Consider the following 15,253-nt stretch of genomic DNA (forward strand, 5'->3'; position numbering starts at 1 on the left):
TATTTTAAAGGGCTATAATATAGATGATGGTGAATATTAACTTTCTGTTCCAGGGTTAGAACTGTAATGTGTATCAATGACAAAGGAAATAGGTGGGTTGGGGGGGGTCTTTTTCGCACACAGTAGTGGGCCTCACAGTGTTGTGGCAAAATGTCCAAGGGGAGAAAAGATACAGCATTTCCTAAATTTGGAGCACTTAATATCCAAATCTTAATATCCTGTGAGCCATCCCTCCCATTATCTGCAAGATTCTGGCCTTTTAAGTATCTCTTTGTTGACCTTGAACATTGAATTTATGTTCAAATTAAAAGGTTTTTTTTTCTTTTTTTTAAGCAAGTCTTCTCATTTCTATGATACTGTTGATCATAAGTACGTGTACTTTGGATTACCTGAATGATTTTGCCTTATAATCAAGAACTGACAGCATTTCAGTACTTCTTAGCTCTGGTTTTTTAATGTCTTGGTGCTCAGTTGTACCATTTGTTTTGTGGGAATATAGAGATAAACTTAACACCTGAGTTGTTGGCTCCAAGGGCAAATGATGTCACAGCACACCATGTATACAAAGTGGTATAGTAATTCAAGTAGAAGTAGGAGAGCTGTCTCCCATGTGATATGATATATAAAACTCAGAGGAACCCATGCCTTAGCAGAAATATGCTGCCATCTGTCATATTCTATTAATATTAATGATTTTGTTTATATTTAGTTTAAAAATTTGTACTGATTTTATAGTTATGTAAGAGCAGTAAACACAAGGAGTTTAATCCTAATTTCATTTTTGCATATATTTAAGGAACATTAAAATAGAAAGTAACTGAATTAGCTTTAAAAAAAAAATCTGTTAAAGTAGAACAGAATTAGTAAACTTGAGCCAGCTTGGTGTTGTTGATAGGAACCTGGTGGAGTTGGATTATTGGAACTGAAACTACAATGCCAATGTTTACTAGGTTATTTCTGTGTTTGTGTGGGAAAGATACTTATATTTCCACCTAAAAAGATGGTTCATTTGTTTATCCTTTCATTCAAGGGATAATATATTAAGTTGTGTAGCACTGCATAATTTTGATGTCAAATTGTTATGGTTTCTTTAATCTCCCCACTGTTGCATTTTCTTCCCACTATCGCATTTTCTTGGGAGCCAGCACAAACTCTGAATACTGTGCTATGAATTGTCTTATATAGGATAAGATATCTTGACTTGAAATATACCTTTAAAAAAGTAGGACTAAGTAATTTTAAAGTATAGTAGGATTTTGTGTTAATGGAATAGAATAATAATTTCTGGAGGTGTCAGCCACCTTCGGAGAAAAAGATGATACTTGACAATTAAACATCATCTGTTGAAGGCCTTTTATATTGCAGTATATATGCATGGCTGAAAAAACCCTTGCATTCTACAAAATTGTGCACCAAAAAAAAGAAAAATGGGATTAAAAGCAAACTGCTCAAAAGTGGTGTTACTTTGTAATTAGAGTACTAGCAAGACGATAAAAATTGTAATAAAATAAACAGGATAGTTTAAAAGGTCTTAAATTCATGACAAACTATAATAAATAACATGACTTTTTAAAAAAAGGTATGGTAACCTGATGGAAGGGCTGGGGTATAAAGAAGGATTGAGGTTATTGAGTTAGGAAACAAGGCTGAAATGCATAAAGATCAGATAGAACCACATAAATGCTTTTAAAAACAGCATGTGGGCAAAGCCAAGAGGAAGAATGTGGGGGATAGAGATCTGGTCCAGACCTGTAACCCCTGCCTCTAAGCTGAGTTCAGCTTCTGTTACTCACTGGTACAAAACATTAATATGTTGGGGGAAGCTGGCAACTACCATTCTACTTTCTTTATAAATTTAATGATTTTAAGTGTACTTCATACAAGTGGAGTCAATACAATATTTGTGTTCTATTGTGACTGGCTTATTTTACTCAATGTAATGTCTACACGGTTCAATCATCTTTAATGTAACAAAATTTTCTTCCTTTTAAAAGATGAATAATACTGTGTTATTTGTACGTACCACATTTTGTTTCCCCATTCGCCTTGGACATTTGGCACTTTTTGGCTACTGTGAGTAATGTTGCTGTGAACATGGGTGTACAAATATCTGTTCAAGTCTTAAGACACTCAGAGGAATAACTGCCAGATCTTAGTCATATGGTTAAATTCTAGAACTTTTTTTGAGGCTTAGCCATATTGTTTTCCATGCAGCTGCACCATTTCACATTCCTGTCAGCAATACATGAGAGTTCTGATTTCTTCCCATTCTTGTCAGCACTTACTGTAGCCATCCTCCTTGGTGCAAAGTGGTACCTCATTGTGGTTTTTATTATTTCTTTGATGGTCAAAGTTGAGCATCTTTTCATATGCTTACTGGTCATTTGTTTTTCTTCTATGGACAAATGCCTATCAGATTCTTTGCTCATTTTTTAATTGGATTGTCTTTTTATTATGAATTCTTATATTCTCAATATAAGTCTTTGATACACGATTTATAATTTTTTTCCATTTTGTGAGTTCTCTCTTCACTGTCTTTATGTGTCCTTTGAACCACAGGTTTTTTGTTTGTTTGTTTGTTTGTTTTTAAGATTTTATTCTTTTTGGTGAATCCAGGGCCTCTCACATACTAAGCATACACTCTACTAGTGTTACACTCCCCACCCCCAACCCCACTTTAAGTTTTTAATTTGGTGGGGGAGGATACCGGATATTGAACCCAGGGGCACTTGACCACTGAGCCACATCCCCAGCCCTATTTTGTGTTTTCTTTAGAGACGGAGTCTCACTGAGTTGCTTAGTGCCTTGCTTTTGCTGAGTCTGGCTTTGAACTTGTGATCCTCCTGCCTCAGCCTCCTGAATTGCTGGGATTACAGGTGTGCACCACCACGCCTGGCAAAGTGTTTTAATAAAATCTAATTAACTGGTTTTATTATTGTTCTTCCTGATTTTGATGTTTTATCTGTAAGAATCCATCACCGCATCCTAGATTGTTGAGCTTTTGACCATACATCTAGGTCCTTTTGAGCTAATTTGTGCTGTTAATGGGAAACATTTTTATATGTAATAATCCCAACAGTTCATTAAATACAGGTGGTTGTTTTATACAATGCATTTCAAATGAGTTAAGAAAGAAGAAACACATTCATACTGTTTCCTTTATGCCGTACTAGGAATTGAAATGAGGGTTTTGTGAAAGTACTTTGCTCCCGAGCTATATATCCCCAGCTCCTGTGCTGTTTTTTTAATAATTGCATAATTGGAGTTACCAGTGCTCTTAGTGATCATACCTACCAAACTCTCATGCTGTCAAGTGATTTTTTTGGGAGAGGGAAGGCGGTTACCGGGTGTAAAACCCAGGGACATTATACCACTTAAGTTACTTTTTATGTTTCATTGTGAGACATGGTCTCACTCATTTTCACAGGCTGGCCTCAAACTTGGCTAGCCTCCTGCCTCAGCCTCTTGAGTCAGTGGGATTACAAGCACGGGCCACCTTGGCCTGCTGCAAATTGATTTTTTTAACTCCATTTTTGAAGAAGTTTTGTTGATCGTTTTGTTTTTCTCTTTCAACACATTGAATTTGCTCCATGTTTCTGATTGAAAAATCTTCAGCTAGTCTTATTGAGAATCCTTCCTCTGTGATGGTTCGCTTGCTCTTTCAATTCAATTTTCAATTTCGAAATCTCTGTATTTGCCTTTGGCAGTTTGATATTTCTCATTTTGCATCTCTCCGTTTAATAAGTGATTTTCATTGAATTTGGAGCGGTTTTCGACCATAATTTCTTAACGTCTTTTTCTTTCTGGGACTCTAATTGTACATGTTAGTGTGCTTAAAATTGTGTCACACATTTCTCTAATTCTTTGCTCATTTTTTTTTTTTCCTCCTTCAGATTGCTGTATCTAACAATCTACAAGTTTGCTGATTGTTTCCTCTGATGATTCAACTGCTGTTGAACTACTCTGGAGTTTTTCATTTCAGTTATTGTACCTGACTCTTATTTTCTGTGTTTTTTTCTTTAATTTCTGATAGTCTTTAAAAATTGTCATCGTATTTTCCTTCAAGTGTTTATCCTTGAGTCCTTTGAACATACTCATAATAGCTGTTTTGAAGTTTTTACTAACAGTCTGACATCTAGACCCTCTCAAAGCCAGTTTCTTTTGTATACTTTTTTTTTCCCCTATATGAGGGGCCACATATTCTGTTTGCTTGCATGTCTTGTAATTTTGGGTTTAATACTGGACCATTCATATTATGTAACTTTGGATACTGAATCCTCATTCACCCCAACCACCATGGCCTTTGTAGTTATTTGCTTGTTTATTTGGTGACTGCCTAAGTGATCTTAAATTCTATCTAAACCCCTACCCACCACCATTATGCAGGCTCTGATGTTCTTCAGAGGGCATAACCTTAGTCCTGTACGTAGTAACCACCTTAGGGTGGGAATGGTTTTAGTTTAGCAAGGCTTTCTTGGTAAGTTCCTGTCTTAGGGCAGGTCTGTCCCATTGACATGCTATGTTAGCCTCTTCTAATTGCTGCCTGGTTGCTGTATTGTTTTACATGATGCCTTGGGATATAAATTGCCCCATAGTCTGATTCTATGAAATTCTCATGTTTTGGGGGGATAAATTACCACACCAGTGTTGGAAGTTTATTTTGACCTCAGGAAAGTTATACTTAGCTCTCTGTTTCCCTGGTTCTCTCTGGTAAACTGAATCACCCCCCCCCCCCCTTAAACCAAGCAGAGTCAGTTTACTTCGAGAACTTTAGAGTTTTCTATTCTTACAGGTAGCCTTTTCCCCTGGCAAAAACTTTCAGAATTGGTGCAGGATGGTAGCTCATTTCTCTAACTGCCCTGCTTCTTGAGCAGGGTGCTGAGTGGAAGCAGCAGCCTCTGGTCTTCTCAGCTTATCTCCTGTCTTAGAACCTTGGCTCTGTGGGTGAGGTGGGGTGATGGCCATCAGGACTGCAGTATTCTTGGTTTGCTGCACCCAGGGTTGATCTTCTGCCCCAACAAGTACTTCCTGGATGGGAAAAATAAGAACCCCAGGCTTTTCAGCCACTCCTGGCTTGCACTGGAGGCTCTGCAGTTGGGGGTGATGGATGAGAAATGCTGGTTGCCTTCCTCTACAGGGGGAGATACCACCAACTGGGAGGGAGGAGCCCAGAATTCTGGTACTAATCTGAAGTGGAGCTTCTGTCCTGCTGAGCTGGTTTACGTGCCAGGCTGTGTTCTAACTTTAGTATATGGTAGGTTTTCTTGATTAAAAGTTTCTTGCCTTCCTGTATGTCCTTAGGACAATTTCCAGAGACTTTAAATGTTTTTATTTAATTTTTTTTTAAACCTGCTATGGTTTCACTGGGGAAATTGCCCATAGAGCTTCTGATGCCACCATTCCAAAAGTCATTTTTTAAAAAAAATATTTAGTTTTAGGTGGACACAGTATCTTTATTTTATTTTTATGTGGTGCTGAGAATCGAACCCAGTGCCTTGCGCATGCCAGGTGAGCGCACTACCATTTGAGCCACATCCCCAGCCTCCCAAAAGTCATTTTTTAAGCTGAATCCCAGCAGGTCGCTCAGGAGGCTGAGGCAGGAGGATCATGGGTTCAAACTCAGCCTCAGCAACAGTGAGGCGCTAAGCTACTCAGTGAGATCTTGTCTCTAAAATAATATACAAAATAGGGATGAGGATGTGACTCAGTGGTCCAGTGCCCCGGAGTTCAATCCCTGGTACCAAAAAAAAGAAAACCTCTCCAAAAGTAATTTTTAATTTAAATTTTATTCAAATTGACTGACCACTTAAAAATTCCTGTTTGAGAATGCCTTGGAAAAAATGCTTAAAGTTTTTGAATCTTTTTAAGCATTAAAGCTTCTAGTACCCTAATTGTGTACACATTACTTGATAGACTTCAGGATGGACAAGGTTTGAATAGGAGTATTTGGCCAATTAGCAAGCATTTCTAAATGAATAAATTTCTGCTGCCATAAAGAATTTTGAGCTCAGGATACAGTTCTGTGACTGTATGACTTCTAGGAAATTAGCCCTAGGAAATAGCTACAGATATATACAGTGATCAAGTGGCAAAAATTAGGGGTGGATTTTAAAAAAAAATTAATGTTGGAAACAGAATATGAACATTTAGTTCAAGTAACGTTAGAATTTAACAAAGATTAATTGGACATCTTCATTTGCATTTTCTGGATTATTGATTGGAGGTGGTGAAGCTGTCTAGAACTAGTGTGGGGTGGGGGCCTTGCTTAATATAGTTGCCTTCACTTTCTTTGTGTCTAATTTAACATAATGTAGATAAGAATGGTAACTTCTATACCCATGATGATAGCAGTGCTGGTGGAGCTAAGGGAAACACTTCTTTAAGAAGGAAGGTTTCATTTTAAAATTACTTAGGGATACATATTTAGGTTTCTGGCTGTGGATGGCAGCTATTTTAAAATGGTGCATTTCAGACAACTTAATATGAATTCTTATCTATTAAACTGTTAATTTTTTAAAGATTTTTTTTGAAGTTGTAGATGGGCACAATCCCTTCATTTTATTTATTTGGTGCTGAGGATCAAATCTAGTGCTTCACGCATGCAAGACAAGTGCTCTACCACCGAGCCACAACCCCAGCCTTGAACTGTTAATTTTATAATGTGATTTTTGATTATGCCATTTCTTGGGAATATAGCTAATTGTGTTTTAAAAGAATACTTAACATGGGAAAATCACATTAAGTGAAAAATTCAGTTTTGTGAAATATTTCTGTATCAAAAATATTTGATACAGTTTACCTCCAGGGTGGGGATGTTATGAGATTAATGGTAGTTTGTTCCCCCTTACTTATTTTCAACATTATTAATGTACAGTGTGGTGGTTCACACTGAGTAAGTGGAGCTTGTACTGCCTGGGCTTATCCTGGAAATACCATTTTGACAGCTTCCTTTCTGCCCTAGTTTCATTTCATTTCTCCCTCTCCCTTTCCTTTCCTTCTTTTGGATTGTACTTGGGAATGTTCTCATTGAGCTACAGCAACAGCCTTTTTTATTTTGAAACAGGGTCTTGCTAAGTTGCTCAGGCTGGCCTTCAAGTTGAGTTACTCCTGCCTCAGCCTCTCTGGTTGCTGGGATTACGGTGTGCACCAGCATGCCCAGCTTGCCTCAGTTTCTGAGGATTAGATGTCTTGAGTGGAATAGTGCCTGATACATAGTAAACACTCAAATTTTAACTATTAATAAGGAAAATTTTATTTAAAATTTGAAGTGTGTCAACCTGGTAGCAATAGTTTTGAAATAGAGGAATGGGAGAAAAGTTGAAAAATTGAAGGCTAATTGTGAACTCATTATTTTTATTTTGTATTGTGCTTCATAAAGTGGGTTTGGGCAATTTCTCTGTGTGTCAAGCCTGCAATACCTTATATCCTTTCTTGTATGGAAAAACTATTATATAGGATACTTTTTCTTTAAGATAATATGTAAACTGCCTTTAAAAGCATATTGAATCTTTCATAGCAGTAAAAACCTAAAATTCAAAATGGTGTAAATACTCTTGGCTTAAAAATAAATATTTTCGTACTGTAAAATGGTTATTTTGAAAGTTTAGTGCTTAAAAGATGTGTCTTACTGGATTATAGCAAAGATGAAACAATTTATTGTACATTTTTACATTAAAATTTTAAGTAGGCCTATTTAAGTTGCTAGCGAAGTCAGTTCTACAAAGTTTAAAATGTTTTGTCATTTACCATGTGTTAAGAGTATCAGCTCAGTGAGACCCTGTCTCTAAATAAAATATAAAAAAAGGCTGGAGATGTTGTTCAGTGGTTAGCGCCCATGGGCTCAACCTCTGGTAACCCCTCCCCCTCAAAAAAACAAAACATAAAACAACTTTAGGCTCAACCTTATCTAGGTAAAGGTGGTGCTTTTCTCAATGTGAAAGACATTATACCCTGGTGTGGTGGTGCATTTCTGTAATTCCAGCAACTTGGGAGCCTGAGGTAGGAGGATCACAAGATCATTGCTAGCATGAGCAACTTAATAAAAATCCTGTTTCAAAATAAAAAGGACTGGGGAATATAGCTCAGTGTAGCTCAGCACCACCCTTCCCCCCCCAGCCCCCCTCCCCCCAAAAAGGTTGGAGTGTTAAGTTTGAATATGAAATAAATGCAGTGTATCCCAAATGCAGTCTCATATTACTGGTTTGGTTGTTACTTTGTATTGCAGAAAATTTAAGATACTTTCTGCTTATTGAGGTTTTTTCTTTAAACTTCATGCAGTAAAATTTCACATTGTGGGCTGGGGCTATAGCTCAGTGGCAGAGCACTTGCCTAGCATGTGTGAGGCACTGGGTTTGATCCTCAGCACCACATAAAAAATAAATAAAGGCATTCTGACCATCTACAGCTACCTAAAGAGAGAATTTTAATATTTATTTTTTAGTTTTCGGCAGACACAACATCTTTGTTTGTATGTGGTGCTGAGGATTGAACCCGGGCTGCACGCATGCCAGGCGAGCGCGCTACCGCTTGAGCCACATCCCCAGCCCCTATTTTCCTCTTAAGGTAGTAGAATTGTAGAATATCTGTGGTAAAGTTTTTATATCCCATCAAAAATTTCCAAATTGATTCTGAAAACATTTTCAAATTCACTCCCCAAATATTCAGAAACCTTACAAAGTACATTTTAGAAGGGAAAAGAAAATTATATTTTAAAAGTTTTGTTATGTGCTTGGTATTTGTGAGACACCATTATAATTCTCAAGGCATTTTTTTGTGATTAACTGTCTTAATTTTAAAGAGGTAGAAAAAGAGAGGATGTTACTGGCATTTAAGATAGGCAGATTATAAGCGTCGTAGGTAGGGTTTTGAACAAGAGTTATGTTAAATGTAGGAATTATTTTTAATTGTTGCATACTTACTTCTTGGTCCTTAGCTTGCAACCTAGTATGCTGAGGGAAAGTTATCAAATTATTGCATGGTGGTATGCTGAGTCCTGACACACCTGCCCAGCAATGTGGAACTCTTAGTATCACCCACTGAAGAAGTGTATGTAGTGGAATAATGAACACAGATTGGGGGACAAGAGGAAGATATTGCAACAAACTTGAAGTAAAGAAAGATGTATGAATGAAATTAACCCTCTGTTCCTCCTGATGGACAGAATCACAGTCTCTGGGACAGGAGTCCCCTTTGTAGTAAAACAACTTTTTCCTTTTTCTCAAAGGGAAATAAGGGGAGGGGGGCGAGATTATGAGTTAGCTGACATTTTTCACAATTGCTAATGAGGTTGATAACGTAGGGTAGTGTAGCAGTTAAGAATTACTTAGTGGCAAAATGGGTTGGAAATTTATTTTGCCACTAAGTAATGCTGTAGGGAGCTTATTTCCACTCTTTACTCATCTATAGAGGGATGAGAATAGGTCCTATTGTAAATACATGTGAGGTTTAAAGTGCTTCAGACAATGCGTAATGTGAAAAGGTTTATTTTAAAGTTGTCTATTTCATGTGTTTATTGGTTGCTTGTATTTCTGAGACTTTATATCCTTTTTTTTTTTTAACTGCCTTTTTGTAATATCTTTGGCATAAAATATTTTACTTTTTTTTACTGTGTTGGGATCAAATCCAGGGCATCCAGTGTCCTAGGCAAACATTCTACCTCTAACTGCATCTCCAGCCCTTACTTTTGATTTTTACAGAAACCAATCTCAATTTTCTCCCTGATGTCTTTGAATTTTGCTTAGAGGAAGGTGTATCTTAAAATTGAACTTCTGTGTGTTTTTTAAATAAGTTTTAAACATGTTCTCTAATTTATAGTTTTCCTGTTTACATTTTCCATTAACCTACCTACAATTCATTGTTTTTGTATGGTATAAGATATGCTTGTTTTGAAAATGAGAGAAACCGGGCGGGGGATGTGGCTCAAGTGGTAGCACGCTTGCCTGGCATGCGTGCTGCCCGGGTTCGATCCTCAGCACCACATACAAACAAAGATGTTGTGTCCGCCGAAAACTAAAAAATAAATATTAAAAATTCTCAAAAAAAAAAAAAAATGAGAGAAACCTTGAAGTGGAAGAAGTCATATAGTCAGATCTGAATTAGAGTTGGCTCTACATAATGTGGACCAGTCCTTGCAGATCTTATTTTTGACTCCATAAAATGGGGATGATGATAATACCCACTTTTCTGTACTGCGTAGACTGGGTGTGAGAATCGGTGAGGCATAGTAGGACATGTGGTGGAAACCACTTTATAGATCTGACATTCCGTACACCTAAGTACCTCGTGATAAATACTTGGGTATTAATATTACGAAAGCAGATGAGCCCTAGGTATGTTTTATATACATGTTTTAAATTTGGTCTTGAGTATCTTGGCAAGGTTGTGATTAGAAAACATAGAAATGAAACTTTGCAATGTTTGTGTCTAATTTCTCTCAGTCTCAGTATTAGCTTTTTCATCATTGCAACCAAAATACCCGATAAGAACAACTTAGAGGAAGAAAAGGTTATGTTGCCTCAGTTTTAGAGGTTCAGTCCATGGACCAGTGATCTGTTGCTTTGGGCACAAAGTGAGGCAGCAGCATGGACAAAGGGAGCCACAGAGGAGCAATGCTCCACTCATTCCTGGCGTCTAGGAAGCAGAGAAAGGGGACGGGTCACAGGGAAGATGCACCTTTCCAGGGCATGCCCCCAGTGACCCACCTTGTCCAGCCATGCCACAGTTACCACCCAGTCAGCCTACTCAGACTAGTTATCTTTTGTAATTTGATGATTTTGCCTCTGAAAATTCCTGTATTTACACAAGAGCTTTTGGGGGACACCTCATTCAAACCATAATATCTCTTATAGCCAGTAAGTTAGAACCTTGACTGTGGGTTAAGTGATTATATTTCAATTTTTAGGCATACATGGACTGTTCTGGGCAAAAATATGAGGTGTGGTCACCTTACTTCTAACCAAGTACTTATAATCAATCAAGTAATAAGTTTCTCCATCTAGTGGCACAGTGAAATCAATCACAGGAAAGAAATGGTGTGATTTATTCCATCTAGAGAGGAACCTGGGCATCAGTGTTATTAAAATACCTCAGGTGATTTTACTATTTAGCTAAATATGGAATTCACTGGTCTAATGAATATACAATTGAGGATTTGGTAGTATTCTCCTGTGTACTTTTGGTAGGTTGCAAAGATTTGCTTAAAATTAGGATTTCCTTAAAATGAGGTGTGGTTTATAGCCCTGCAGGGCTTCAGGACTCCCTGTGGTTTCAACCTTGCCAACGTTGTAGACCTAAAGTCACTTGATGTTCACTTGTATTGAAATAGTTTGCCTTTTCCTAAGAAGTCCCCCAAAGAGTGGTTTTTGTTTTGTTTTGTTTTATTTTTTTTTGGTTTGGGAGTGGGGTGGGCTTAATCAACAGAAATTTGCTATCTTAAAATTCTGGAGGTTGGCAACCAGAGATATGAAAAATTGAGCTCTATATATGTAATAAGAGTTGTAATGCATTCCGCTGTTTTAGGTTGGAAGTCCAGGATCATGGTGTCAGATTTTATGTTTTCTGAAGTCTCTGCTTGGCTTGCAGATGGTCTCCTTTTTGCTGCATTCATGTAGTCTTTCCTTTGTATGTGCACACTCTTGGAGTTTTCTTCCCAAAGCATGAAAAGCTTATGTTAAAACTACTTCTAAGGGATGGAGGTGTAGAGCACAGTGGTAGAGCACTTGCCTAGCATGTGAGAGGCCCCCCTGGTTCAGTTCTCAGCACTGCAAAAGAAACTAAAAACAATCATGATCTCCTAGTATCAATGATAAGTGTTAGATGTGCAGTTTTTCCCGAAATGTTTTTAAAAAATCTTGTTTTTGCTTTCTCTTACACACATTTTTGTGGTATATTTAAGGCATTGGCAAATTGAGGACAGATAGTTTGGTACTCCATAATAATCAAGTGGCAACTAAGTAAGTGCCTTGCTACTATGTTTGGAGTCAGGTTTAGAAGAAAACTGAAATATTACATACTAAAGCTATTATTTTTAATATATTTTGATGTGCCATTATCAGTTTAAGTTGAATGTGGTATGAAACTTGAGCTTTTTACTTTTCTCTTTCATTTAGATAGCCACCTTCTCCTGACCTGATTCATTTATTGGTGGTACTAAATTTGAACAGTTGTTTAATTCATGTTTTTTATAGCTAAAACAGTTTTTTCCCCTTCTACTTGTAGGTTATGCAATGGTCTCTGCAAGATGGTTTATTCTTGAATTGGAGCTTTTTAAGACTGACAAATGCTGGTACTTCATCTTGTATAAGTGGACTATAATTTCTTTTCTCAAGACAACTACATAAGCAGACAAAATTGCAAAGATCTGCCCTGTGTCGAGTATGACAGCCACGACTCGTGGCTCTCCAGTCGGAGGGAATGACAGCCAGGGCCAGGCTCCTGATGGACAGTCTCAGCCCCCCCTCCAACAGAATCAGGTAGGACATTGAAATTGTTATGTCTATTATATGATACTAATATGGTATGAAGCATGTTCTGAATGATTAGTGAAATAATCATAAGTTTTGTTTTAAAAGAAAAGTAAACAGGTCTTGCACAGTAATAAGAAAGCTCAACTGCTTTAGACAGTGCTGTTTGAGTATGTATTGTATTATTATAAACAACCATACCTAGAATTTGACAATTCTAGATTGTCAAATTTATTGAGGTATGGTTGTTTATAATAATGGGTGTGCATTCGAGCACGCACATGCACTGGAGATCAAACCCAGGGCCTGCTCATGCTCTGCCATTGAGCTAGCTATGCGCCCCCACCAACTTTGATAATATCTTTTCATCCTTTTTATTATGTTTTTGTGTCTTAGGGCTTATGGTAGTATTTTCTTACTCATTTCTGATACTGTTAATTTGTGTTTTCTCCTGATTTTTCTAGGGGTTTATCAATCTCATTAAAAATCTCAGAAAACCAGCTTTTGGTGGGGCTTTGACCCCTCCCCCCAAGCTTTTACCCTTATCTCTGTTCTTTTGATTTCAGTCTGCTGTACTTTTTCTCATTTCTTGAAATGGAAGTTTAGGTAATGGATTTCAGCTTTTTTTCCCTAATATACAGTTTTTATATTGGGGAGTTTTAAAACTGAATAAGGTGAGCACTAAGATTTGTGATATGCAGCTCAAATAGCATCTAGAGATAAATGAGTTGAAGTTGTTTGGGAGTCACAGACATACTGCTTATAGTTGGTATTTGGTTTTGTAGAATCTGTGTGAAATGTTTTAAGGCAAAAGTGTTTTATTGTACAATATATTTGTCATTTGGGGATAAGTTCTTACTGTCCAACTGTGACAGATTAGATCTTCTATCAGTAGTCTGATGGGACAGAGCTGCTTTCTCTCTGTCCTTCTCTGATATTTTAGAGAAATGTGCAGGTCAGGTGTCTCCCTAACAAATGTGCCAACTTTAAAAATTCCTTTTCCTCTCCAGTTCCCACTTTTAAGACATAAAATACAGATGTGTATGGTCATATTTCTTGGACAGAATTAAGTTTTTCCTGTGCCATGTATCTAATGGCCAGTGAAGGTGCTAGAATGGAATTTGGGAACATATATGTTAGTGTTATAAAAAGAAATTGTTTATTCTCTCAGTTTAGTGATTATATTTCTAGTATCCAATCCTAAGCAAAAATGCAACATTTGTCATAAAAAGATTAATTATAGCTTTATTTGTTAGCAGCAAAAATTACAAGATAGTGAATGTCCCTTATGGTAATATTGTCTGGCCATTAATTTTTTATAGAGTCTTAATTTAAAAAATTTACTACTCAGGTATTGAATTTAAGGGCACAGACATAAGCAGGTATAATCCCAATTTTATTAAAAATTTATACATAGATATAGACAGGCTTTATTTTGGCCCACAGATTACAGTGCAGTATCATTGATAGGTTCATATCTGGTGTGGTATTAACAGATGTTTTCATTTTTATTTTTATCTTTACATTTTCTGTGAGATATACGTATTTCATATATATTTAAAATATCACATATATACCAGGGGAAAGATTTCTTTCTTCTTTTTCAAACAACAACAAAAAAAGAAACAGGCTTCTAAAGTTATATACTTAAGTTATTTTTGTTGGTCTTCTAGCATTTGAATTCTGTGCCTGGAGAGTCGCTTTGCGGCACCTGATGTGTTCTCCGGAACATCTTCAGTAAAAGTTTACCCTTCACTCGCTAATAGGCCATATAAGTTTATGTATAAACTTTGTAAGTAGACCATAATAAAGATATTAAGGTGGTATACCTGACTCAGCATTTATTTATGCAACTCTTGTTTATTATGTAACTATTCGGTAGGCACTTTGATGATAGTGAAAGAGGTGCCAGCCCTCTTTCTGAAAGGCCCATCAACCTACAGTGAGTAGAAAATTCAAGAAGTATGAGTAAAAATCATTTTAGAATTTAGGTTGATTTCATTTTGAAAGAGAAATACACCTACTCTCTAAATTTAGGAATAAGGGTCATGGGCTGGGGGTGTAGCTCTTGTAGCTAACATGTAAGAGGCCCTGGGTTGGATCTCTAGAACCACAGGAAGGACGCGGAGGAAGGAAAGAAGTAAAGAAAGAAAAAAGTAAAATATAGGTCATAAAAGTTCATTTACTCAGCATCCCGAGTAGCTGGGATTACAGCTGCTCACCACTGTGCCTGACTAATTATTGTTTGATAATAGTTTGAGAATTCCATATTCACAGAAAAACACATTTTTCCCCTTTAAAAAAAAAAAAAAGTGGAAGTTGAAAATCAAACTTCTTTTTTTTTAAGAGTCTTTTTTTTTTTTTAAAGAGAAAGAGAGAATTTTTAATATTTATTTATTTTTTTTAGTTTTTCGGCGGACACAACATCTTTGTATGTGGTGCTGAGGATCGAACCCTGGCTGCGCGCATGCTAGGGGAGCGCGCTACCGCTTGAACCACATCCCCAGCCCGAAAATCAAACTTCTTAATCTATAATAGGTCTCATATTTATACCATAATTTCTGTATCATGATAGTGTTCATATAATGAAAAAGTATTAGTAGAGAGGCAGTATAAATTATGGGTAAAAGCACAAACTTTAAAATAGAGCTGGATTCAAGTCCTGACAACAGTTTGAGCTGTGTGACCTTAACTGAGCTTGTTTTCTTATCTATTAAATGACAGTAGAATAGATACTTCCTTGGGCTGTTGAGGATTAAGTAAAATTATTTTTAAAACACAGTAGCATAGAA

General features: G+C 36.8%; 1 protein-coding gene across 3 annotated transcripts in view; it reads left to right on the top strand.

Moving 5' to 3' along the window:
- Positions 1-15,253, top strand: part of Usp9x (ubiquitin specific peptidase 9 X-linked) — a 106,628-nt gene that overhangs the window by 15,305 nt on the left and 76,070 nt on the right. For all 3 annotated transcript variants that reach the window (XM_046453868.2, XM_046453867.2, XM_046453869.2), the window contains one exon: positions 12,217-12,470. In XM_046453868.2, the coding sequence (XP_046309824.1) occupies positions 12,375-12,470 (96 nt within the window). In that variant the 5' untranslated portion in view covers positions 12,217-12,374. The remainder of the gene's footprint in view (positions 1-12,216; positions 12,471-15,253) is intronic.

The sequence above is a fragment of the Marmota monax genome, unplaced genomic scaffold (genome assembly GCF_021218885.2).
Source record: "Marmota monax isolate L192 unplaced genomic scaffold, Marmota_monax_Labrador192_F-V1.1 WCK01_AAM20220418_F8-fsc00182, whole genome shotgun sequence".
Lineage (NCBI taxonomy): Eukaryota > Metazoa > Chordata > Mammalia > Rodentia > Sciuridae > Marmota > Marmota monax.